The sequence below is a fragment of the Stylophora pistillata genome, chromosome 14 (genome assembly GCF_964205215.1).
Source record: "Stylophora pistillata chromosome 14, jaStyPist1.2, whole genome shotgun sequence".
NCBI classification, from domain to species: Eukaryota; Metazoa; Cnidaria; class Anthozoa; order Scleractinia; family Pocilloporidae; genus Stylophora; species Stylophora pistillata.
In genome coordinates, this window is record NC_142532.1 from 6,898,052 (window position 1) to 6,920,806 (window position 22,755).

At 38.2% G+C, this 22,755-nt stretch overlaps 5 protein-coding genes across 6 annotated transcripts; 4 read left to right on the forward strand and 1 right to left on the reverse strand.

Annotated features, from left to right (window-relative positions):
* The first annotated feature begins 355 nt into the window (after window positions 1-355).
* LOC111332366 (uncharacterized) lies at window positions 356-8,232 on the forward strand. Its single transcript, XM_088745717.1, has 7 exons — window positions 356-572; window positions 1,108-1,147; window positions 3,456-3,496; window positions 4,018-4,058; window positions 5,350-6,568; window positions 7,394-7,461; window positions 8,221-8,232. Exons 4-7 carry the CDS (start codon window positions 4,041-4,043, stop codon window positions 8,230-8,232), a joined length of 1,317 nt encoding a protein of 438 aa, XP_088601843.1. The 5' UTR covers window positions 356-572; window positions 1,108-1,147; window positions 3,456-3,496; window positions 4,018-4,040.
* LOC148716324 (uncharacterized) lies at window positions 8,182-12,697 on the reverse strand. The gene is made up of 10 exons (XM_088745075.1): window positions 12,529-12,697; window positions 12,076-12,141; window positions 11,794-11,856; window positions 11,255-11,293; window positions 11,052-11,096; window positions 10,865-10,911; window positions 9,822-10,655; window positions 9,349-9,402; window positions 8,992-9,166; window positions 8,182-8,694 (listed from the first exon to the last, which is right to left on the reverse strand). Exons 1-10 carry the CDS (start codon window positions 12,695-12,697, stop codon window positions 8,588-8,590), a joined length of 1,599 nt encoding a protein of 532 aa, XP_088601201.1. The 3' UTR covers window positions 8,182-8,587.
* Window positions 12,698-12,966: 269 nt separating this feature from the next.
* LOC148716325 (uncharacterized) lies at window positions 12,967-13,460 on the forward strand. The gene is made up of 2 exons (XM_088745076.1): window positions 12,967-13,132; window positions 13,213-13,460. Exons 1-2 carry the CDS (start codon window positions 12,967-12,969, stop codon window positions 13,458-13,460), a joined length of 414 nt encoding a protein of 137 aa, XP_088601202.1.
* Window positions 13,461-14,117: 657 nt separating this feature from the next.
* On the forward strand, window positions 14,118-20,490 carry LOC148716326 (uncharacterized). Of its 2 annotated transcripts, XM_088745074.1 has the most exons (11): window positions 14,118-14,798; window positions 14,945-15,045; window positions 15,164-15,398; window positions 15,938-16,050; window positions 16,484-16,764; window positions 17,007-17,177; window positions 17,432-17,528; window positions 17,604-17,801; window positions 18,653-18,813; window positions 20,016-20,123; window positions 20,351-20,490. In XM_088745074.1, exons 1-10 carry the CDS (start codon window positions 14,125-14,127, stop codon window positions 20,103-20,105), a joined length of 2,121 nt encoding a protein of 706 aa, XP_088601200.1. In that variant the 5' UTR covers window positions 14,118-14,124; the 3' UTR covers window positions 20,106-20,123; window positions 20,351-20,490. The 2 variants fall into 2 exon arrangements, with proteins under 2 accessions (XP_088601200.1, XP_088601199.1); XM_088745073.1 differs by lacking the exons at window positions 20,016-20,123; window positions 20,351-20,490 and having other exon boundaries at window positions 18,653-19,043.
* LOC148716327 (NACHT, LRR and PYD domains-containing protein 10-like) lies at window positions 20,311-21,018 on the forward strand. The gene has a single exon (XM_088745718.1). The coding sequence runs from the start codon at window positions 20,311-20,313 to the stop codon at window positions 21,016-21,018; it is 708 nt and encodes a 235-aa protein (XP_088601844.1).
* The last annotated feature ends 1,737 nt before the right edge of the window (window positions 21,019-22,755 follow it).

A 22,755-nucleotide genomic window follows, 5' to 3' on the forward strand; every position in this document is an offset into this window, starting at 1 on the left:
TGTTATGCCTTTGAGTGAACGCCCCTTTCTATATGATATCATGGGTGGTGGTTCATTGAAGAACTTGAAAAGAAGAAGTTGAATTTTGGTAAGTCTCAAAGTGACTTGGACAGTGTTTGGTGCTTCACAGTCTGTACTTAAGCATTAAATCTAGAGATTTTTTTTTAAAAGAGTTGAATGAAGGAGAAAATCTCAAACCTGCGCACCCCCTAGATTCCAAAGCCGCTCGGTTTCAACACTTGTTCTTACGTCAGTCAGGTACAGGTGACTAAACGAAACACACTGGAAACGAGAAAGGAAGTGACCAATGATGAAACGTTACGTCATAGATTTTTTCCCCGCCATTTTTCGGTTCTCAACGCTTTTTGTTGTGTCCTCCCTAAAACAAACCCTTGAATTTTCATTGAACTCTCAATCGAAATGGGTTGATACAAGCTTCAAACGAAAAGAAAGCCTCTTTAGGAGGTAGCTAACACAATCATTCGTCTAAGGTGACCAATCTAGGTCGGATACTCAGAGGATTTCCATTTCGTTTGTCGTGGCCTTCTTAATCGAATTTTCTGAAGTCGAAGGTAAGATCGTATTGAGCACTTTAGCTAAAACAGTTGCTTTCTTAAAAGTAAGCTGAAATCTTCACATTTCCTCACTTTCATACCTTCTACGGCTTATAAAAAGCTTTCACCTGTGTCTGTTTCGCGATCGATCGTGTGCACAGCTTGGCTTGAAAGAGTTTAATTAGGTGGCTTCGAATTCATGATCGATGAAAACTACAGATTACAGGGCCACTTATTTACATCTCATTAAGTCACAAGGCATCCTTTTGTTTTCTTCCTCGTTCTTCAAAGCATGCCGACAAGGTGGACCTCAATGGCCCTGTATTCTGTAGTTGCTCCAAACGTTCATGTAAGAGAATTAAACTTATATTAGACAAGTGCTTCCGATCCAGAGAAATTTCGCCCGCTACATTGTGAAGCACAGTTACCTTGCTGACCGCTAGAGTCTTCGATGAATCGTTTAAAACTAAGTGTAGCCTTACTGCAATATCATCATATTTTAAATTAGAATATGTTTCGTACAGTTTCGGAATTATGTTTGTCTTACATGCAGGTCGGTCAGTCTGGTCATCACAGAATCTACCTCTGATAAAAGTGATGGGGAAAGAGTACCATATAACCCCATACATTAATTATGCATTCAATTTCATTAATTATGTATGCACCCCATTGTTTTTAAGACAATGACTTATTCCCACGGGTTTAGCATATATACATTACTAATAAGTACTTACTGCTTCAATAAAAGAGAAATTGATTGAAAGCGGCTTTTTCGTCTCCATTCCTTTCTCACGTTCTTCTCCCTTCTCCCCTTCGTTCCTAACTTCTCCTCGGTTTTTTTTTTCTTTCCTTTCCTTTTTACCTTCTTGGCAGTTCTGCTGAGCCTTGAACCATCGCTCCTCAGACAACGCGTTATTATCAGACAATTATCAAACCATAGCCTTACCACTATGCTACGCAAACCAGTTAGGAGTTCGTCTCCAAAAGCTACATTTTCTTTTACCTTTCAGTAAAAAAATTTTCATAACAATATATGTGCATTGATGTAATGCACCAAAGGTCCCTGTAACTGACACTCCGTTACAGTTTGAAATACGTACCTTTTAATCTCGACGATTCACTTGTACATAACACACAGAAAAAATACAGAATTAACAATGCGAACTTAAACCCAACGAAACTAAAATACAACGAAAGGAATACGAGAAACTACAGGAAAATACAAACGAAAGCGTAACTACTTACAAGATCTGTACGGCACTCCGGAATAACAACGACTGAATGAAAATCACAACTACGATGTTATATAGCAGATAAAAGGCTAAAACAATAGACTAAACAAGGCTACACAATACTCAAAGGCGATTGCATGAAACAACGCTGACAAACTTAATTTACATTTTGACAGCACGAAAAAATACAAACTAATAAATACAGAACTGAACTATCGAGACGAGAACTATTTACACTAATTACAATTAACAAAGACGAACGACAGAACTGATAAGAAAAAAAAAATAATAATAACTCTCGTGGCTACAGTCCCCTTTGCACTAAAGAATGCATTTCTTCTTCTCTACGATTGGCCAAATACCACATAGAAAACAAAATTTATTCATACCTCTTTCTAATAACATCAACGAAAGAAGAAGATAGAAGGAAGAAGAACAACAACAACTCGGAGATGGGGAGACTTTCTCGAATATTATCGGATCACGACCGGTGCATACAGTGGTGTAAGGATCACAAACTGCTTGTGACGTCGGTAAAATGTCCTCGAGCTGGGTGCAGCAATGAACTTAGCTGGACGCGACGTGCTTCATCGCGAGACGGGTACGAGTGGCGATGTTCAAAAAAGCGTTGCGATGGAATGGCTTCTCTGCGCCGGAATTCACCGGTGCGCACACACAGGGTATCGAAAATACATGGTGGGGAATCAAGCGAGGTTTGCCCCAAACAGGAACATCCAAAGGACTTTTCGATGGCTACCTGCAAGAATATATGTGGCGTCAGCACTACGGAAACGATCCTTTTGGAAACATTATCGAACATATCGCCCAATTGAGCTAACCGCCGCCTGGTTAGCTCAATTGGGAGAGCGCCGGACTGCTGTGCGGGAGGTCGAGAGTTCAATACCGGCCGGACCAACACTCAGGGTCTTAAAAATTAACTGAGAAGAATATGCTTCCTTTCTTTAACATCTAGAAATAGTTAGATATTCTAGTCTTCTCGGATAGGGACGAATAAATGGAGGTCCCGTCTCCTGCAGGGTTAGGGGCAGGAGACGTTAATTTCCCACGCACGAGATTACTGTGTGGTGGATGTCCTCCCTTGGGGTGGGATGGGTGGGTTTCCACATTTGCATTTAAACGAGCTAAAAGCTCATATGCGATATGTGGTTAAATAAAATTACTTACTTACTTACTTACTCAACTTTGTGAAGTCCAGAAAGACTAGATACAAAGGTTTCTTTGCATCGCTGTATGCACCGGCCTTCACGAACAATTTTCATCACTAGGACACGAAAGGATAACGAAAGAATCAACCAAAACCACAAGAACAGGTAAGACACAACATTTATTTAAACTTTGCATTGACAAACTTCAAAGCCTGACCGTAGACTTAACGTTATTTTCCGGCCAATTTTACGCTTTCAAAGCGAAACTGAACATTCAGTTATATTTCAAATTTAAAAACCTCTAGAAAATTACTTGAGTTTTCCGTTTTGCAAAGCCAAAACGCGCCAAATTTACCCTGTTTCAAAAAAGACTTAGGAAAAAAATCCAAATTTTGAAAACAAAGACTACTAGTCTCTGCGGAGTTCTATTGTTATTGCTATTGTTTCAATTGAACAAAGACTGAATGCATAATTAATGTATGGGGTTATATGGTACTCTTGCCAGTGATGGATCGGACGATAAAGATATGGTCGTGACCTTGAGGTAAGCGTTGAAAAAAGGACCCTTTCAATTTTTTTGCTGAAACACTTTCTTAAATTTTATTTAGCAGTATTAGATGCAAATAAGCTTTACTAAAATTAACAGGTGGCCATTCGGCTGAATCGTTTAATACGACCTAAAAAAATAATTCTAAGTGGGGCTGCTTATAAAAGTGATTTTACAGTGGGCTGTAAATCAATTTGATTATCCTCAACAAAAACAACAAAGCTGACACCTTACATGTAACAAGTGGAGTCAGAGTGCTTCCTACCCAGTGAACATCAAAAATAGGAGTCATGAGTTTGTTGGAATCAGAGTTGGAACAGTCAGAATACATTAATATTCCTTCTGCTTCTTTGGGTTTGATTTTTATTGGATCATATTGCTCTCACTACTGATTATGACTCAGACTCTGTTTTAAACGAAAATCAGCCTTAAGAAATGAATAATACAGTTGTGAAACTCTGTCAGTGTGTTGTTATAAATGCACAATTTACTAACCAAAATTAATGATTTATCTTCAGGTGCCTTTCAAAGCTCATTTGTGATGTCAAATCTTGCAGAGGTGTGTACTGTTATATTTATGTCACCTTTCTTTAATGCAGTACCAGAAGTTTATATTAATCAGATGAATTGGTATGATATAGTGTTCAAACATCTTTTTCAAATGCAGTAATGCTGTGATATCTGTAAAGTAGAATGATGTACCTCTGTATGGGTGTGTACCAGTTAGAAAAGATGGGGGTGGGGAATATTCAAATTCATCTCTTGTTGCATGCATGAATACATGTATATATTGATTAATAACAGTCTAAGGTGGTACAGAAAAATCTGATTCTCCCTCCATTCATAACCTAGTCACTAGAAACAAAATTTTCAATTGCTGTAAAAAGAATAAAAAAGGGGAAAAAGAGAAGAAGGACACTTTGTGTTATTACACAAAGTGTCCTTCTTCTCTTTAACACCTGTCCAACTTTTTAGCAAATGTTCGTCTCGGTAAATTGGAATTTTTAAGCTTAATTGTTAAATTTACCACAAACTAGCAACTTTTATTGCAAATGAATTTGCCTTCATCTTCTCTCTTGTCGTGGTGACCAAAACAGTCTCAGATCAGAACACTGTTGTGTAAATAGAGTGAGAGAGTTAGAAACATTTTGAGCCCAGTTGTTAACTCATTAGTAACTTTTTGTCATTTAACAGTTTAACTGAGGTTTAGAAACTGTAAACTGAGCCATAGTAATGATAATTTGCCACGGCTGCTGCGGCAAGATTTAAATTAAGTCTCTAATTAACCCTTAATTCCAGAAGTGATTAACAAATAACTTCTCCATATAATAATATAATTTATCTTATTAACCAAGCGCGAGGGCCGTACTGGGAGAATATCGGCCTGAGGTCTTGACAGTATGGACCGAGCGCAGCGAGGTCTGTACAAAAAAGACAGAGGGCCGATATTCTACCAGTAAGGTCCCGAGCAAGCTTGGTTAATAAGAGATTTATTATACGACTGAAGTTCAAAGGGACACAAGTGCGGTACCATTCGGGACAGTGCCCGGTCCAATACTGAGAGAATATTGACTGGCAATAGAGCATTTTGATTAGTTAATTTTAGTTATTGGCCCTCTGGCTACGCGAGTCGTGTAATAATTAACCATACATCATCCCTCACACAGATACAGTAACAAGAATGCTCAAAGTTATCAGATACAAGTTGTTAACTTGATCTAGCACCATATTCTCATAACTAATTGACAAAGAAATGTGTAGCAGCAAGAGGGGAGAATTACTTGTAACATTCAGATCTTGGGAGTTACGCTGTGAAGAATTAAATGTTTCATTTTTTAATTTTATCTTAGGAGTCATCTTCTTGCAATGAAGCTTCTGTGGAGCAGAATTATCCAGCTGACCAAACCAGAAAATCCTCAGATCCGTTGAGAGTTACTATTCTAAGTGATGAATGGGGTTCGTCGAAGGGGGGTCTCTCAACCATCAATAAAGAGCTGGCAATACAGTTAGCCAAACATTCCGAAATAGACATCACTGTGTATCTTCCCAAGTGTAGTGAGAAGGACAAAAGTGACGCAAGTGTTCATAATGTTCAGCTGATGGAAGCAGAAGAACTTCCAGGATATGATCCAATTGACTGGCTGTCTGTTGTACCAGAAAATCATGCAATTGATGTTATCATAGGTCATGGAGTACGTCTTGGTAGACAAATATCCATCATAAAGAAACAGTGCACCTGTGGTTGGATGCAAATGGTCCACACAGCCCCAGAAGAGCTTGGAAAATATAAGACCTATGCTGATGCAATTTCAAAAGGTGGGAAGAAGCATCAAGAGGAAGTAGAACTTTGCAAGAGGGCGGATCAAGTAATTGCAGTTGGGCCAAAATTGGCAGAAGCCTACAGGCGTTACTTGCGTTCCAGCCAGAAAGATCAATCTGTTCTGGATCTTACACCTAGTATTTTCTCACAATTTTCTCAAGTAAAACAAGCTAGTGAAGAGCGGAATACTTTTGGCGTTCTAGTGTTTGGACGTGGAGATAGCGAAGATTTATGTCTGAAAGGCTATGACATTGCAGTTAAAGCAGTTGCAAGGTTGGAGGAACTGTACCAGCTCATGTTTGTTGGTGCTCCTGTTGGGAAAGAGGATGAAGTTACAGAAAAGTTAGAGGCTTGTGGAATTTCCCGCAGGCAACTAACTGTTCGCTGCTTTAATGAAAGAAGAGAATTCCTCTCTAATTTATTTTCGGAGATGGATTTGGTTGTGATGCCCTCAAGGACTGAGGGATTTGGATTGACCGCTCTAGAGGCCATGTCTGGTGGCCTGCCAATACTTGTCAGTGGCAACTCTGGATTTGGGGAAGCACTCAAGCAAGTGCCATTTGGCAACCAGTTTGTTGTGGATTCAGAACATCCTGATAACTGGGCTGAGGCAATCAAGGCTGTTCGAAAGAAGGAGAGGAAATTGCGACTGGAGGAGGCCAAACACCTTCAAAAAATGTATGCCAGCAAGTTCAGCTGGAAGGAACAGTGTGATTCACTTTATGAAGAAATGTGCACTATCAAGTCAAGTAAGATTATTTCCCCTTTAATTACATGTTGGCCAGGGGCTAAAATTGTGATGAAATGCCCCACCCAAATAGTGGATTTGAATGTCCTTTCAAACAACAACAAACATATGAAACATATGTATGAACTGCGGTTATGAAACGTATATGTGCACGATCCTTCGCAGTAAAGCACTATTTGAGCAATAGTGAAAATCAGACCTGAAAAAAATTTCAGGCCTGTACGGGATTCGAACCACTGACCTCTGCGATACTAGTGCAGCGCTCTACCAATTGAGCTAACAAGCCAACTGGGAGCAGGCCATCAAATTAATTCGACATAAACCCGTAGATGATAAATCAAACAGTACAGGCCTGAAATTTTTTTCAGGTCTGATTTTCACTTTGCTCAAATAGTGCTTTACTGCGAAGGATCGTGCACATATACGTTTCATAACCGCAGTTCATACATATGTTTCATATGTTTGTTGTTGTTTGATTTATCATCTACGGGTTTATGTCGAATTAATTTGATGGCCTGCTCCCAGTTGGCTTGTTAGCTCAATTGGTAGAGCGCTGCACTAGTATCGCAGAGGTCAGTGGTTCGAATCCCGTACAGGCCTGAAATTTTTTTCAGGTCTGATTTTCACTATTGCTCAAATAGTGCTTTACTGCGAAGGATCGTGCACATATACGTTGAATGTCCTTTATTTGTAAATTGTAAGATAAGCAACCATTACTTTCTTGTACACCTTTTCTTCTGAGCCACATACTTGTGAAAGTGTTCAAACAAGGCACAGGCAGTAGTTGCTTTCTTTCCAATATTAATAGCTTTCATTTTTTTGACAGGATCCACTACTGATTTAAATTCTACCACAACCCCAAAGTGTCAGTCATACATGGTGAAACCTACCCTTGTGAAATGGATTTTGGAATTCCTAGGAATTCCTAGGATTATCCTAGGAATTCCTAGGAATTTTTTCCTAGGAATTCCTAGGAATTCCTAGGAATTCCTAGGAACAAGAGGTGTGAATTTTCACGGTAAATTCGGACCGAGAATTCCTAGGAATTCCAAACTGTAGCCATTCTGGCTCTAAAAACCTAGAAATTCCCAGAAATTCCCAGAAATTCCAAGATTTTTAGCCAACAGGACTTGGAATTCCTAGGAATTCCTAGGTAGGAATTCCTAGGAATTCCTAAGAATTCCTGGGAATTCCTGGGAATTCCTAAGAATTCCTAGGAATTCCTAGGAACAAGAGGTGTGAATTTTCACAGTAAATTCGGACCGAGAATTCCTAGGAATTCCAAACTGTAGCCATTCTGGCTCTAAAAACCTAGAAATTCCCAGAAATTCCAAGTTTTTTAGCCAACAGGGACTTGGAAATCTTAAGAATTCCTAGGAATTCCAAACTGTAGCAATTCTGGTTCTAAAAACCTAGAAATTCCCAGAAATTCAAGTTAATAGCCAACAGGACTTGGAATTCCTAGGAATTCCAACTTAAAGAGCACCAATAATTTTTCCTGAAAGGCTGTAAAATCTAAAAACTTGCCAGAAATTTCTAGGAATTTCGTGGACAAATTTGAGGCAACTTAAATATAAAGCAAATAAATGACATGCATGAACTTCCAACTCAAAATTCTGTAATCAATGAAATTTATTTACATGCTTATATCAGGTTTACACATAACATATTTTCTATTGTATTTGTTGACATCAACACAGTAACATTGGGATTAAATTTGATTTCTTTTTCTTTCTTTTTTTCTTTAAAACTTAATAAAAATAATCTTCCATTACGGCTATTCATAAAAAGTAGTCCTAATGAATCATTAAATTTGGTTTGACATAAATTGTGGGTGAAGTCTGTTGATTCTTTAAAATAAAATGTAATAACTTGATTTATCTGTCAATAGTCTTTCAATGAATCATTTAATGTTGGATGATTATAAAATTGGTATTTAATTACAGTTAAATAATTTATTTATGAATTGAAATCTTGTTAGAACTGCAACAATAAATTGGAATGAAGTTAAATTGCAGACTTAGCTGCTGCTTGTCTTTTGTTTCTGGGCTCGCAGCTTTCTCTGTTGGCCTCGAATAAGGTTGTCCACAGGGAGCCTGTCCATTTTGTATCTGGATTCCATGACAACTGAAGTTAAAAAAAATTTATATATACAGTATATGTGTATATGTATATTATAAATATATTACAAGCTCAGACAAGGCCTTAAGCAGCTACAAGGAAAAGGGCATTCATTGGAAAAATAGCAGTCAGGATAGGGAAATCACTTTTATATTGAATGACTGGTGTAGTGGAATAAGTGCATCTTTTTCATACATTTTACTAAAAATAGGCTGAATACATTTTTTTGTTTTAATTAAGGAGGGCTTCTTTATGCAGTCAGGTTTGTTTAATCATAGTTTGTATTATGAATCTAGAACTTACAGTAGATAAGGTCAAGCTTTTGCCTCTGAAGGCCAACACTTTCCCCTCCTGTGACAGTTGTCCTACCCTTAAGGGATGATTGCCTTACTTCCTCAGGTGTAAAGAGTTCATAAAGTAAAGCTTTCAATCCATCAAGGGGTTTTGTTGTGTTCCTAATCATTTCCAACAACTGGTTCTGCAGGGGAAAAAAGATAATTTAGGAAATACAATTATTTCTTAAAGATGCCTGTTGTTACAGGAGTTAAAGCATTAATTTTCTTAACATATTTGCCATATCAAACTAAAGGAAAAAGAACTTTGTAAGGGCATTGACTTACAGTATTTCATTTTTCAGGCAAGAAGTGTCATTTTTATTACCTCTTGAGTCTGTTGTGGTTGACTGGCATTTACCTGGACAGAACTTGGGTTTGCCTAAATGAAAGAAAAGTTTTCATCTGAGCATCAATATATGCTGAAAGAACATAATACTGATGAGTTTGTCATAGAAAATTGAGTTTAAAAGCCCAAAACACTCAAAACTCTTGAAAGCAATCTTTATCCAGCTATTATTTCCTTCACTAGTAATAATTTTCAGTTGTGATGCAGACTTCAGTTAAAGTAAACATCTAACCCAAAGGTATTTTAGATATGAAGGTTGTGAATTTGATTAATTTCCTTTGAAACATGGCTATTAATTTATTACTAATTTGTTTTCTCAAACCTGCTTTTTCCCCATAGCCAAAACTGTTCCAAAAATTGTTTTACTTGCAGCAAATTCTGAAACTCAAACATATCGTTCGAAGTTTCACTTGAGATCATCAGATGATTCTGACTTCTAAAGCTCTATTTACCTTTAGCTCCCTCACTGTCCTTCTCAGGTGTTTCACCTCATTTCTCAGGCCATCCACCTCTGCCTTCAACCACTCAAATTCATGAGTGAAATGGGATGCAAATGACTCCCAGTTTGGATTGCCAATGGTTTTAGGTAGAGTTTTAGGAGGTGAGTCTGCCAATGGCACATTTTCACAGTCATCATCCACCAGGTTAAGCAATTCTGTGAAGCTTTTCGGAGACATGTGACGAGATAATGGTGTAGGGTATGTGTCTAGGTCAATTTTTTGGGGAGGAGTGATAGATGCACTCTGCAAAGTTGTGTGTGAATTGTGGTCAGTTAGTGGTGTATGTTTGTGTGATTTGTTGGTGTGCCTACCAGTGCTGTGTTTGAATGCTGATGAGTTCTGAGTTGGTGAATATGTATGTGACAGAATGGTGTTTCTGCATGAACTGTGGTTGAGTAATGGTGTGTTCTGCATTGGTGAGTATGTATGTGATGTAACAGTGTGTGTGCGTGAACTGTAGTTGAGCGAAGGTGTGTTATGAGTTGGTGAATGTGTTTGTGATATAGTGGTGTGTGTATCTGAACTGTGGTCGAGTAATGGTGTGGCCTGAGGTGGTGAATATCCATGTGATGAGATGATGTTTGTGCTTGAACTGTGGTTGACTAACGGTGTGGTCTGAGATTGGGATATTGTGGTGCTCTTCTGTTTGGCAGGTGTTGTTTTTGTTATTGTAACTTCAGCATGATGCATTGCTGGCTCCTCTCTGTCAAGTACTTGAACCAGCTCTGGTTTGCGCAGACCGTGAAGGATTTTGGCAACCCGCTCTTCTTGCACTGACTGTTGCAGCTTTGCAGACAGAGAAAAAAAAAAAGGTGACATACTGTGGTTATTAGGATGTTGTTTACATGCTTTTCCTGCCACACATATCTTTGGAACTGAAAAGCACAACTCATACCAGGGATAAAAAGAATCACCAAGACTCGCCAGCAATTAGAACAACAGGTGAAACTAATGTACCAATAACGTTAGTGTGTATACTATAAGCTCAACATTACCTTCTTCTTCTCTGTCTCTCTCCTTTTTTCCTCTTCCTTGTCTGCATCTACAGTAGTGGGATTGACAGAAATTACCTCCTTTAGATGGATCTATTTTTGGAATTGGATTCTAGCAAATGCCCTCTCAAAAAATATACTGAGGATGCGAACTTGAGAATATACAGTGAGCTTGCAATTCTAAAGTTACCTTTTCCTTTCTTGTTCATTCTCCTCTTCTTTTGTGAAAACTGATCTGGAACAAAGAAATTTCATGGAATTTAGAATTATATCAGTGACAATAAATTAAAGACAAGAATAGAAACTAAAAGCAAAGACAAAAATCCCACTAAGACAAAGTATCCATCTTGTTAACATTTCTCATAAAACTATTGAAAACTAAGAGACCATTACCTGTATCATTATCCACATCTTCTTGATCTTTTCCTTCATCTGAGTATATAAATTCAATTGTAATTAGATTATTTTGAGTCAGGCATGGGTTTCAATAAAATTTGAATTAGGTAGCTGGTTTGACTAAAGTAGCCAATCATTTTTACATTTCTTTTACTTTCTTACATTTTTGGAAAAAGTGGCTGGCTTTTCTAAGTGATTTAGCCAATGATTTTATGGGTACATCATGGAAGCACTGAATCACAGCAAATGCTGGTTTTCTTAATGATTTATCTGTTTTAAAAATTTTTTAATTTCTTGATTTTTGACATCCTTCCTCAGCCCCTCCTCAACAGCCAACATTCAACAGTTAGAGCAAATGTTAGTGAAAACTATCCCTAGTTTTACAATGAGCTGTTTTGCTGTGGGTTGGGGTTAGGGTTCGTATTCATTCATGGTAACATTTACAATCTAAGATCAAAGTGAGCCATAGACAAAGACAATATAAATTTTTTAAAATGCAAATCTATAAATTACTGGGGCTAATTGTTAAGCCTGACCTCCTTCAACATTCTCCTTCACTTTCTGTGAAGGCTTCCTCGGTCTCTTCCTTTTCTCATCTCCTGCAAACATGGCAACCATATGATGACTACAACATGGGTACTATTGTAAGAAATAGATGGTTGAGGACTGCATATGACTTTTTTCATAGTATTGAAAAGATCGGATGAAGATCGGAATTCTACTGTTACACTCAGCTAAACAACATGTAGCTTTGCCTCTTCTGGGAGACAGTTTTACTAAATCCCCTATTTCCACTCAATGAAAGCTTTCGATATTACCTGTAGTCTCCGCAGCTGCGGGTGTCAGGAGACTTTTCTCAATCTCAAGGGCCTGTGCCTTTGTCGCTGATAAAAATCCAAGAATAAAATTCATTAGTTGGTTTTCCCGCCAATCACGCGATTACCCTTAATGCATTCACCTTTTTGACTAAATCCCGCCTTAATTAATAATGCAAAAAGTTGAATTTTTTCAAAGCATTAGGCAGGATAAGGCAGGATCAGATTGTTCCCAAACGTGATTAAAATAATCCTGAAACCTTACTGAAGGATTTATTTCATTGTAAAGTGTGAGTATAAGAACTGCGGCATGCAAGTGACGGGTGCGATTCACAGAATCATTCGAGTTTCGGTTGGGTCGAGCTTTAAGTGTTGTGTATGCTTAATTGAAGACGTTACATGTCTATTCTTTGGTAAGATTTTGATCACGTACCGAATATCGCAATATGTACTCACCGCAAACTTTCAAAATGGTAGCCTTGTAAATGGCCACGCGACCTTTGTTGGTGCCGGTCGATATATCAACGGTTGTACCTTCTTTCAGGTCGACGGCGCCAACCACTTGTTTTTCGTTAACAACACTCACGCTATTCTCGTTCTGCCATTGAACCACGATAAAGACCATCTTTAGCAATAGTTGGGAAAAAAATTGTATAACGCACGAGCGATCACAATTAACCTATGAAAAAAAACATTCAAAGATGAGCGCGAAATGGAGATTTCTTTGTTTCCGATCATGAGTATGATCACGTGCGTCTTTTGGGAATGGTCATTGGCTAGCAAAGAATCTGCTGGCTTGTGCGACTGCAGTTTCCGCGCCAAACTGCTGGTCATCGGTCACCATCTCTCTGACGACTCTCTGACCTGAACAGCTCTCTGACGTGCTCTGGAGTGATGGATACCTTGAGTCCACGTGCTGACGATGTTATAAATAATGATAACTCCCTCCACGTTGAAATAATCGACAAAAATCGAACATACTTCAAATGCACGATTTGTGGCCGAAAGCTGTCGAGGAAACAAAGACTCGAAACCCACTTGAGTTGTGTTCACGGCAAAGGTGAGAAATAACACAAGCCAAAAAACAGATTGTTATTATCATTGATTACAAATTGTGTTTTGCCCTCATTTTTATAACAGAAGGATACCACATTAGGAAGTACAAGAGATACCTCGAAGATCCCAGTGTACCAGTGCCTAAATCAACGAAGTCTGACCGTAACAAGCGTTCAGCAACATGTGCTAACACGGCCAGCACGATTCCTGAGTCTATCGATTCCACTAAAGTAGCAGTGGTTCCAACAGTAGGGAGTTTAAGCAAATCACTACGGCTGGCGCTGCTACGGCTATCGTGGTTGACGAGGCTTGGGGAGAGTACGTCGCCGTAGCCCGCCAAAATCCAACTTTAAGCAACGCGAACTACAAACCTAGTACGGCTGAGAACTGTAAAACCAATAAATTAAGCGTCTTCGCGGTAGTTTATTGCACGTCTAAAAACTCAAAATGAATTCGTTGAAAGGGACGAGGGCTTCCAACGTTTGGAAAAAAAAATTGTAAGCGATCCTGTGCACAGTGAATGAATGAATTAAAATATTTGAGCTTACGTGTTGTAAAATTGCCAGTTTGGAGCTTATAAACACCAAAGCAAAGTTTCTACACGGTCCCTCATAACCCTCGTCATTCCTTGGCTTCAGCTATTTGAATTTCAAGTAGTCTTTGAGGTTTGAAAAGGAAAAGTTAGACTTTCTACCTACGCATTTCACTTTGCGTTCGCTGCGTTCTCCATGTGCACACTGCTTCGATCCTTCGACAAACCCGGCGGCAAAAATAAAGGCAGATTCACTCGGTAAGGGACAGCAAGCTTGATAAATATTCCCGATAAGCTATTTTTAAAGATGTTAAGTGTATTTCAATAGTTAAAATTGATCAGGAGAATGTATAAAGCGAAGAAAGAAGCGAGATAAGTTCACGTACCACAGACTACGCCGAAACCTTCCCACTCGCGTAGAAGGATTTCCCGCTACGGCTGGCTGGGAACCACTGACATGCGCAATGACTCGTTTCTGGACAATTTTACTTCCGGTAGCCGTAGCAGCGCCAGTCGTAGCGATTTGCTTAAACTCCCTAGTATCAAGTGTGTCCCACAGCGAAGAAATACTTGCACAGGAGATAGAAGCGACTATATGCGATTACAGAGGTGCGTTGGAATTCTCGCCTTCCAATAGATATGCACAGTCCGAAGCATTCCCGAGCTTGGAAAGGGGTGTTGACAACAAAGACACGAGGTTAAATGAAACACTTAGTGGAGAGAGGGATAGTGAGTGCAGTGAGATTTCTTCCAGCGAAGACTCTTGTTTAGTGACTTCTGAGTCTGATGAGGGTGAATTTGAAGGCCAGTGTTATTCATCAGATGAAGATGAACAAGATGATGACGATACTGTCAATGTTGATTCTGGGTTGTTCACTCACGATGAAAAAGCATGCAAGGCAGTTTTGGCCTATGTTTCAAGACACTGTATGACAAATGAAGCTGCGAAGGATTTAATCGATTTGGTTAAAGTGACTTGTCCCGAAAGTGTAACTTTCAAGTCTCTCAATTACAGAAAAGTTCAAGAAGTGTGCGGACAATGTGAGTCCCACGTGTATGACATTTGCGAAGTATGTCACAGGCTGTTTCCCTTGGATGATGAAAACAGCTTTCGTTGTTCCACATCAGGCTGTGTGGGGTAAGTTTAAAGAACAAATCTACATTTAGAGGTACTGAATGAGTAGAGGTGGAGTATTGAAAAATTTAGGAATCTGTTATGCCTTTCTTCATGTGGACTTTAAACGCCCTTGCTTTGTGTTGATTGTCTTCTTTTTTTTCCTTAAGTCTCAGATACAAAGGAAGTGAATCCCAGCAAGGAAAAAAGGAGCACAAAAACAGTTTTGTCACAGTTAATATCAAAAACCAACTGAAGGATCTTTTGCTTCGTAAGTTTTTAAGTGCTTATAAACAAAGATAGTAGAAATTGAAAACAATACTCACACTTGCTAAATATTGGAGATTGGATGTGACATCTTCTTATAGGGTAATTAAATTCCATCCTAGGCAAAGAGGTATGGTTCACCATTCAAGAAAGAATAAAACGCCGTGGTCAATCAATTTTAACAGACATACTAGATGGCAAGTTCTACATGGCACTGTGCAAAGAGGGCCAATTTCTACATAGCAAGCTCAATATTAGCTTCATTTTCAATACAGATGGTGCACCTCTGTATTCATCCTCCAGTGTTTCTTTATGGCCAGGTTTCCTTGCTATCAATGAACTGTCATCACCAGAAAGGTTAGTTTGCTGTTTGCAAGTTCCACTAAGAAAACAGCCCCAAACAACTATAAGCAAGAAAGTAAATGTTTGGAAGACCTTTTACAATTACATAGTATGTGGTATGCATGCTTACACGCCCAAAGCCCAACCAGAAAAATGCATATTTTAAAAATCTAGTTTTGCCTAAGGTCTAAGGTATTGTTAGTGTGTAGTACTGAGGATTGTGGATCCATTTATTATTAAACCAAGACTGATTTTTGGGCTCATAAAAATGTTCCCTTGTTGACATAACCTTGAATGTTAGTGCATAATTTCCAGATTTTCCCTTTCTAACAATGCTATTGAAAAGACCATGCAATATTCCTTACTACATATCATGCTTTTATTCAGTATCTGGTGTTAAATGGGTAAAGGTTGCCTCACATAGGTGTGACTGAAATAATAATAATAATAATTTTAAAATATAGAATTTAACAGTTTCCATAGAATATAATAATAATGAGTGTATAATGCATGTAAATCAACAATGCGTTCTGTACCTTTCTGATTCATATCAGGTTTTCCAAACAGAACATGTTAATGTGGGGAATTTGGCAGGGTAAAGGCAAACCACCATTTCATGTTTACTTTGAACCTTTTGCATCTGAGATGGTTTATTTGTATGACGAAGGTAAGGTAAAAAAATGATTATACATGTACTGTAACATGATTACTGAGATGTGTGAGCTTAGGACTGTAGGATGGCAGTGTGAGGCCATATACAATGTGCATATAGATTCAACTTCTCAACAACAATAAATTACTATGTCCCTGGTGAGTGCAATATGTTATGTGTATTAGTATTCAGGTATTCCTCATCTGGAGCCATGTATGAAAAATTAAGCAAAGGTTATTGAGCAAAATTGTATTTAAAAAAGTGACAGATTAACTTTCACCTTTTATTTCCAGTTTTTCACTTGAAATCTTGATTATGTTTCTTTCTATGTGACATCTTGGGCAATTTATACGTTAGTCCTGCACACATGACCAAAAGCTCTATTTATGAGCTTCCTTAAAATGATTCCTTTCTACTTTGCAATTCCTTGTTGTTATTTATCATGCAGGTCTTCAGGTGAAACCAGATTGTGAGGAGCTGCCAATCACTATTAAAGCTGCAGTAATTCTGGGGTCCACTGATTTGCAGGGCAAAGCATATCTCACTTGTATGGCACAGCACAATGGACAATTTGGTTGTCTCACCTGTGAAGAACCTGGTGTTGTGGTTAAACAAGGAAAAGGGCATACACGTTGCTATCCCTACCGGACTCCCACTGAAGCAGTCTCAAAGCGTACCCATGAGAGTTTTTTAAGGAATGGTCTCTCTGGAAACAGAGAGAATAAAAAGGTTAAAATGATTGTCATGTTACACTGCTTTATAGTGATACACTTGAGCTTCATGTAAAGACAATACATTAAAGCTTGCCATTTAAGACACCACCTGAAAATGTACAAATACCAGTCCTTTTTTTAGGAAATATACAGGGGAATAGGACTAAAACAGTAGTTAATCCTGTGTCATCTGTTAAGTTTCCTATTGCTGTTGTTGTTGTTTTGCTACCACTGATTATTACTGGTGCTGATTGTTAGGTTGTAGGTGTCTATGATGTCACTAGCCTTGCAATGATGCCTTGGTTTGATGTAGTATTGGGTATGGTTCCTGACTATATGCATGGCTGCTTATTGGGTGTTACAAAGACCCTTCTGTACAAATGGTTCTCAGCAACTAATTACAAGAAGCCATACTTTATTGGAGGACAGGTACTAATAATTAAATTATAACTGCAGGTTATAGAAAATATGTAGACTGTCACAGCTAAGTTAAGATTTGAGTGTTTCATTTGTTAACAGAGTAATCATGGTCAATATACATGTACACGTGTGACAGGGTGTTTAGTGTAACTGTGTTGTTGTGAAAACATGTTATACTAGATTCACATAATAGAATTGTTGGTTATCATTTGTACGTACTGTTTGCAAGAAATATGGTGTGACTAACACTGAATCAATTGCAGGTTAAAAGTATCAATAAACGCATTCTCAAGATGAGACCCCCAGACTTCTTGACACGTCTACCGAGAGACATGGAGAAACATTTTAAGAACTTGAAAGGTGTGTACTTTAATGGAACAGTGGCTCGATGATACAGGGAGGTAACATTAAGCTCTAACAAACTTTTTTTTTAAGCTTCAGAGTTGCAGTCTTGGTTGCTGTACTATTCACTTCCATGCTTGGTTGGTTACCTTCCTGATAAGTACCTGTGCCACTTTGCACATTTGGCAGAGGGGGTTTATATTCTTCTTGGTGATGGAATAACACCAGCACAGATTGCAAGAGCTCGAGATCTCCTACAGACATTCTACAAGGATTTTCAAGAATTGTATGGTAAGAAAACTCAGTGACAGTCTGAACTCTACATCCAGTGCCTGATTTCATATTATTACCATTACACTGTAGGCTCACTAAGGATTTTACACCTGCCAATACCAGTTTTCTATGTACTTTATATTGTTGTTATCTTTTTTTTTCTAGGTCAATTGTACTAGACTTGTCTCACTCTACCAAACAAACATTCTTAAACCACTGTCAAATATCTTGAGTGACAATAATGTATATTTCAATCAAAGAGGAGAAATAGCAGATTGGATACTAATAATACCTCTGGGGCTTTTCTTGTTTATTTTTGTTAAAAGAAATGACAGAAAATCAATTATTCTTGTTGCATTGCTACTCCACAAAGACGAAATTGGTTTGTGGCTCTGATGAGTTTTTGGGGAGTTTTTTTATCCTGATGGGTTGATGATGTTATGCCTCTGTCTGTATGGGTAATATTAGTATAATTTCAGAGCTGAGCAAAGAGTTTCCAGCAATCGGATTGGTTGAGTGGTTCCTTAATGACGCTGTATAAATCCCTCCACGCGGTTTATATAAAATGTTAAAAAAAATGCTAGTAAGTGTTACTAAAATGTTATGATTTTAGAAATTTCTCTTTTGTTCAGCTCTGAAATTATACTAAAACAATTATTCACCTCAGGTTCGGGGAATATTGTCGAATAATCCCCTCGACTTCGTCTCAGGGATTATTAGATGATATTCACCTTGCATTCGGCGAATAATTGTTAAATAGAAAAAACCAAAGCTATGGTAAAGTATGTTCTTAGGGTGAATTCACCCATTGACTGATGGTCAACAAAAGTGCATGGCTATAAATAGTGTGTTTTCCCCCACATTTAAAGGTAATGGCAGTTGTGGTCTCAATGTTCACAACACTGGTGCCCATCTAGCTGACTATGTGGAAGGATGGGGTCCACTGTGGGCATGGTCCACCTTTGGGTTTGAAGACATGAATGGAACCATTATGGACTTGACACATGGCACAGGAAATGTTTGTAGACAGGTACTTTTAGCAACCCCACAACAGTTACACCTTAACACCACCCCACCTTATCAGGTCACCTCATTTATATGGTTCCTTGTTGTTATGGTCAATTTCGTTGTCCAAACAAAACAAATATAATTCCTGAAAAACAATGTTTAACTAATGTAACATGAAGTTAAGTCATGACTATTGTTTTTGAGAAGAATATGTATAGCCAAGTTTGTTATTGTTTTAATTATAGAATTCAGTTATGTTCAACAAAGTTCCCTTGGTTAATATTGTCTGCACATAAAGTTTCTGTATTCCAGATGTTTATTGAATAATTTAGTTATTTAAAAATGCAAAAGGATATGTCAGAACCAGTTAAGATATTTGGTAATTGTGAAGAAGAGCTCCCCAAAAAACCTGTCGGCCGACAGTCGGCCGACAGACGACTGACAGCAAAAGCAAAATTAATACCCGATGTACTTGTTCTTGTAACCCACCTGATAATGTAATAGTAATTCCAGTAACCATTAGAATGTATCAGTTGCTATCCCATATGTCAGCATGTATCTCCTTAAAAGTAAGATATATTTGAACTGATGAAAATAAATGCAGAGATTTGATAAGTAAACTGTTAAGTATTTCCGCTAGAAAAGAAATTTACCTGTCAATTGGTTATTTAGGCATATCACTGTTATCAGTTATTTAGTTAGAAGGTGTACCATTTTACATGGTAGAGTGTTAAGTCTCCTCTCATAACAATAGATACCAAACTTTGGATGTGCCTCGTAGCTGAGTGAATTTCCCCCCTTTTATCGACCATAGTAATTATTGGCCGTTTACTCAACTGAAAAGAAATTCATGAAACAAAGCTTTAGGGGTGAGAAATTTGTAGCCAAATTAGGATCAGTATGCTTTCTTTCTTTGGAACTCGTGTTCATGCATGCAAGATCACAGGACATGTGAATTAATTTGTAAACAAAGTAGTGTACTCAGTCTGGTAGTTTCTGCAGGAGAATGCATCCCTGTAACTGAAAAAAAAAAAAAAAAAAAAGAAAAAAGCTCTTTGTGGGAAGTGCACTTGAATGATGCACTGTACCTTACGCATCAGATTCTGTAGCTCAAGCTGTTAGTTGTGAGTTCTAGTGAAGTTTTCCCACTTGTGAGGTGTCTTCATCTGCCTTTTTCCACTTTTATCCAACTTTCCAAATGCTTATACTTATTTGACCTCAAAGTTGCAGATCCATCAGAGAAGCTGGTTCCTAGAAAGCGTAAAAGGTCCATCTCTCCTCCTGATGTTCAAGCCCCTAAGCATTGTAGATTAGCAGTAGATGGGCAACAAGGTACATGTAAGATTTGAAATATATTTTTGTATTGTTTTGAGAATAAACCATACTTTCATCTGATTCCTTGAGTCACTTTTTATTGTGCATTGCTGTGGTTTTATTAGGGGTAACTTGTGTCTGTTATCTTTTTTTTTTATACAGAAAATCTTCAATTAGATGGCAAAGGTTTATTTGACTGCAAAAAATGTTTCTTACTGATAATTCTATATTTTGTTTGACATCAGCTGTAGATCACTTTACCTTGGTGATCAAAAGACTCCAATCTGAATACAAAAGGAGGTCTCTGGTTAAACCATTACCTTGGAACAATACCCTTCAACTGCAACTTGATGACATCTACACCAGATTAAAATTTCTCTCTCGAAGGAAACGTGACTTCACATTGGAAAATAATGCCATTGACATAGATGACATTTTTGATTTAGACAAAGGGGAAGATAGCATGGTTTTAGTTGAGGGAAGTCCAGGAATTGGGAAGACAACTTTTTGTCTTAAACTTGCAAATGATTGGGCCAGAAAAAGATTTGCAGAGAACAGTCAAGGGAATTTCTCCTTTGAGTTAGTTCTTCTTTTAAAGTGCCGGGATTTTGAAGGACATGTCATGGAAGCCATCTGTAATCAACTTCTTCCTGTAGATTGTGATGAAAAAATTAGGAATAATCTCATGGATTTCCTAAAAGACTTCCACAACCAGGAAAAAGTTTTGATAATTTTGGATGGTTTGGATGAGTTGCCCACCAGGTCTAAATGTCATTTAGATAAATTATTGAACAGGCAGATTCTCCCATTTTGTTTTTTGTTGGTGACATGCCGTCAAGAGAGAGGAATTTCGGCACGCAAGGAGTTTCAATTTGAAATTCATTTGCAAATTGAAGGGTTCACAGACAATTAAAGCTGCTTCTGACTTTGTCATGAGGTATTTCGACAACATTTCTACTACTAATGGCCAGAAACTTGTTGCAGAAATCAAGGAAAATAGTCTCCTTCAGGCACTTCCAAAGAACCCTTTAAATTTGCTGCTTCTGTGTGTTGTGTTTGAGGACTTTCAAGGAAAACTTCCATCCTCCCGGACTGAACTTTATCAGATTATAGTGTGTTGTCTCTTAAGAAGATACTGTGCCAAGAACAATTTAATACCTCATGCTGATGACAGAAAACTGAGGAAACAGTTTGAAGAGAGCATGCTTGCTTTGGGAGAGCTAGCGTGGAATTGTCTTCTCCAAGATCGCCACAGTTTCTCTGAAGGAGAACTAGCAAGCCTTGAAGAAAGAACTAATGGTCTAGTTGCCCGTTACCTCGGTCTTGTATTCAAGGAGGCAAGTTTGAAGAAGATGAAGCCCAGTGATGAATATTATTTTCTTCATAAAACTTTCCAGGAGTTTCTAGCAGCATCATATCTTGCACATCGTGTACAGAAAGAAGACATTAACCTCTTCAGTGATTTTGGCTTGAGGTTCCATGACATTGTGACAAAATACCGGCAGGTGTTTTTGTTTGCAGTTGGGACACTAGAGCAAAATGATGTCATGTTCAGACAAGTTGGCAAAGAACTTGTACAAGTTTATGGTGAGTGGAACTGGCTTCAGTGCTCAGAAGAAGAAACAACATTCTTCACTGAATGTCTTGAGGAAAGTGGAAACTCAGAGGACATGGCACATACTTTATTTTCATTAATTCCCCTTCCACAAGATATTGTGATTGGTCACAGCGTTGATCATTATCCAGAAAACATTGTACCTATTTTGAAAGTTTGCCAAGCATTTACACAATTACAACAACCTCTCAACCTTTTCATACCTAATGCAAATTTTCTTGAGGACTGTGAAATGAAGGCTATGACAGATGTCCTGGAATCTTGTTGTCACCTTGAAAACCTTTTCTTCTCCGCTCGTGAAATGACCAAACCACTAGCCGATGCTTTATTTGAAGGACTGTCTGCCAGCCCTTCCTTATTGCTTCTTTCTCTGAATGTTCCATACAGCTTGGCTGCTGATCAAGCTTATATTATTGGCAAGGCATTGGCTGCAAGCAAGAGTTTGAGAACAGTATCAATGATACTCAGCCATGACTGCAATGAGACTTGGGCTAGTGCTCTTGAACAAGGATTATCTACAGGAACACAGTTGAGTGGTGTCAGCCTCACCATCAGTGGAACAATGAGTCAAACCTCCTTACAGGCTCTTATAAGCTTGTTTTCCAACAAATCTTTGACCTTCCTTTCCATTCTCCTAGCAGGAGATATGCATGATTCTGTAGCTTCTGCTATTAATGAAGGCCTGACTATGACAAATTCTTTGGAATCATTCCAGCTACTTATTTTTGGAAATTTGAGTTACTCTGGTGCAATTTCCCTAGAGAATACATGTTTTCAAAATCAGTCCTTGAAGTCCTTGGAAGTGTTTGTTCATGGAGAGGTCCCTGAGAACTGGTCCACTGTTGTTCACAGTTTAATGTCATCCAAGCAGCCAACACTGTCTTGTAATTTGCAACCCAGTGTCTACCACAAGATAACAGACACACAGATAAATCATCTTGGTGGTCATATTTTGCCAAGTGGTAGATTCTTGTCTGAACAGTCCTTAACTTTGACCCTCCGGGGTAGACTCAGTCATAGTGGTGCAGAAGCCCT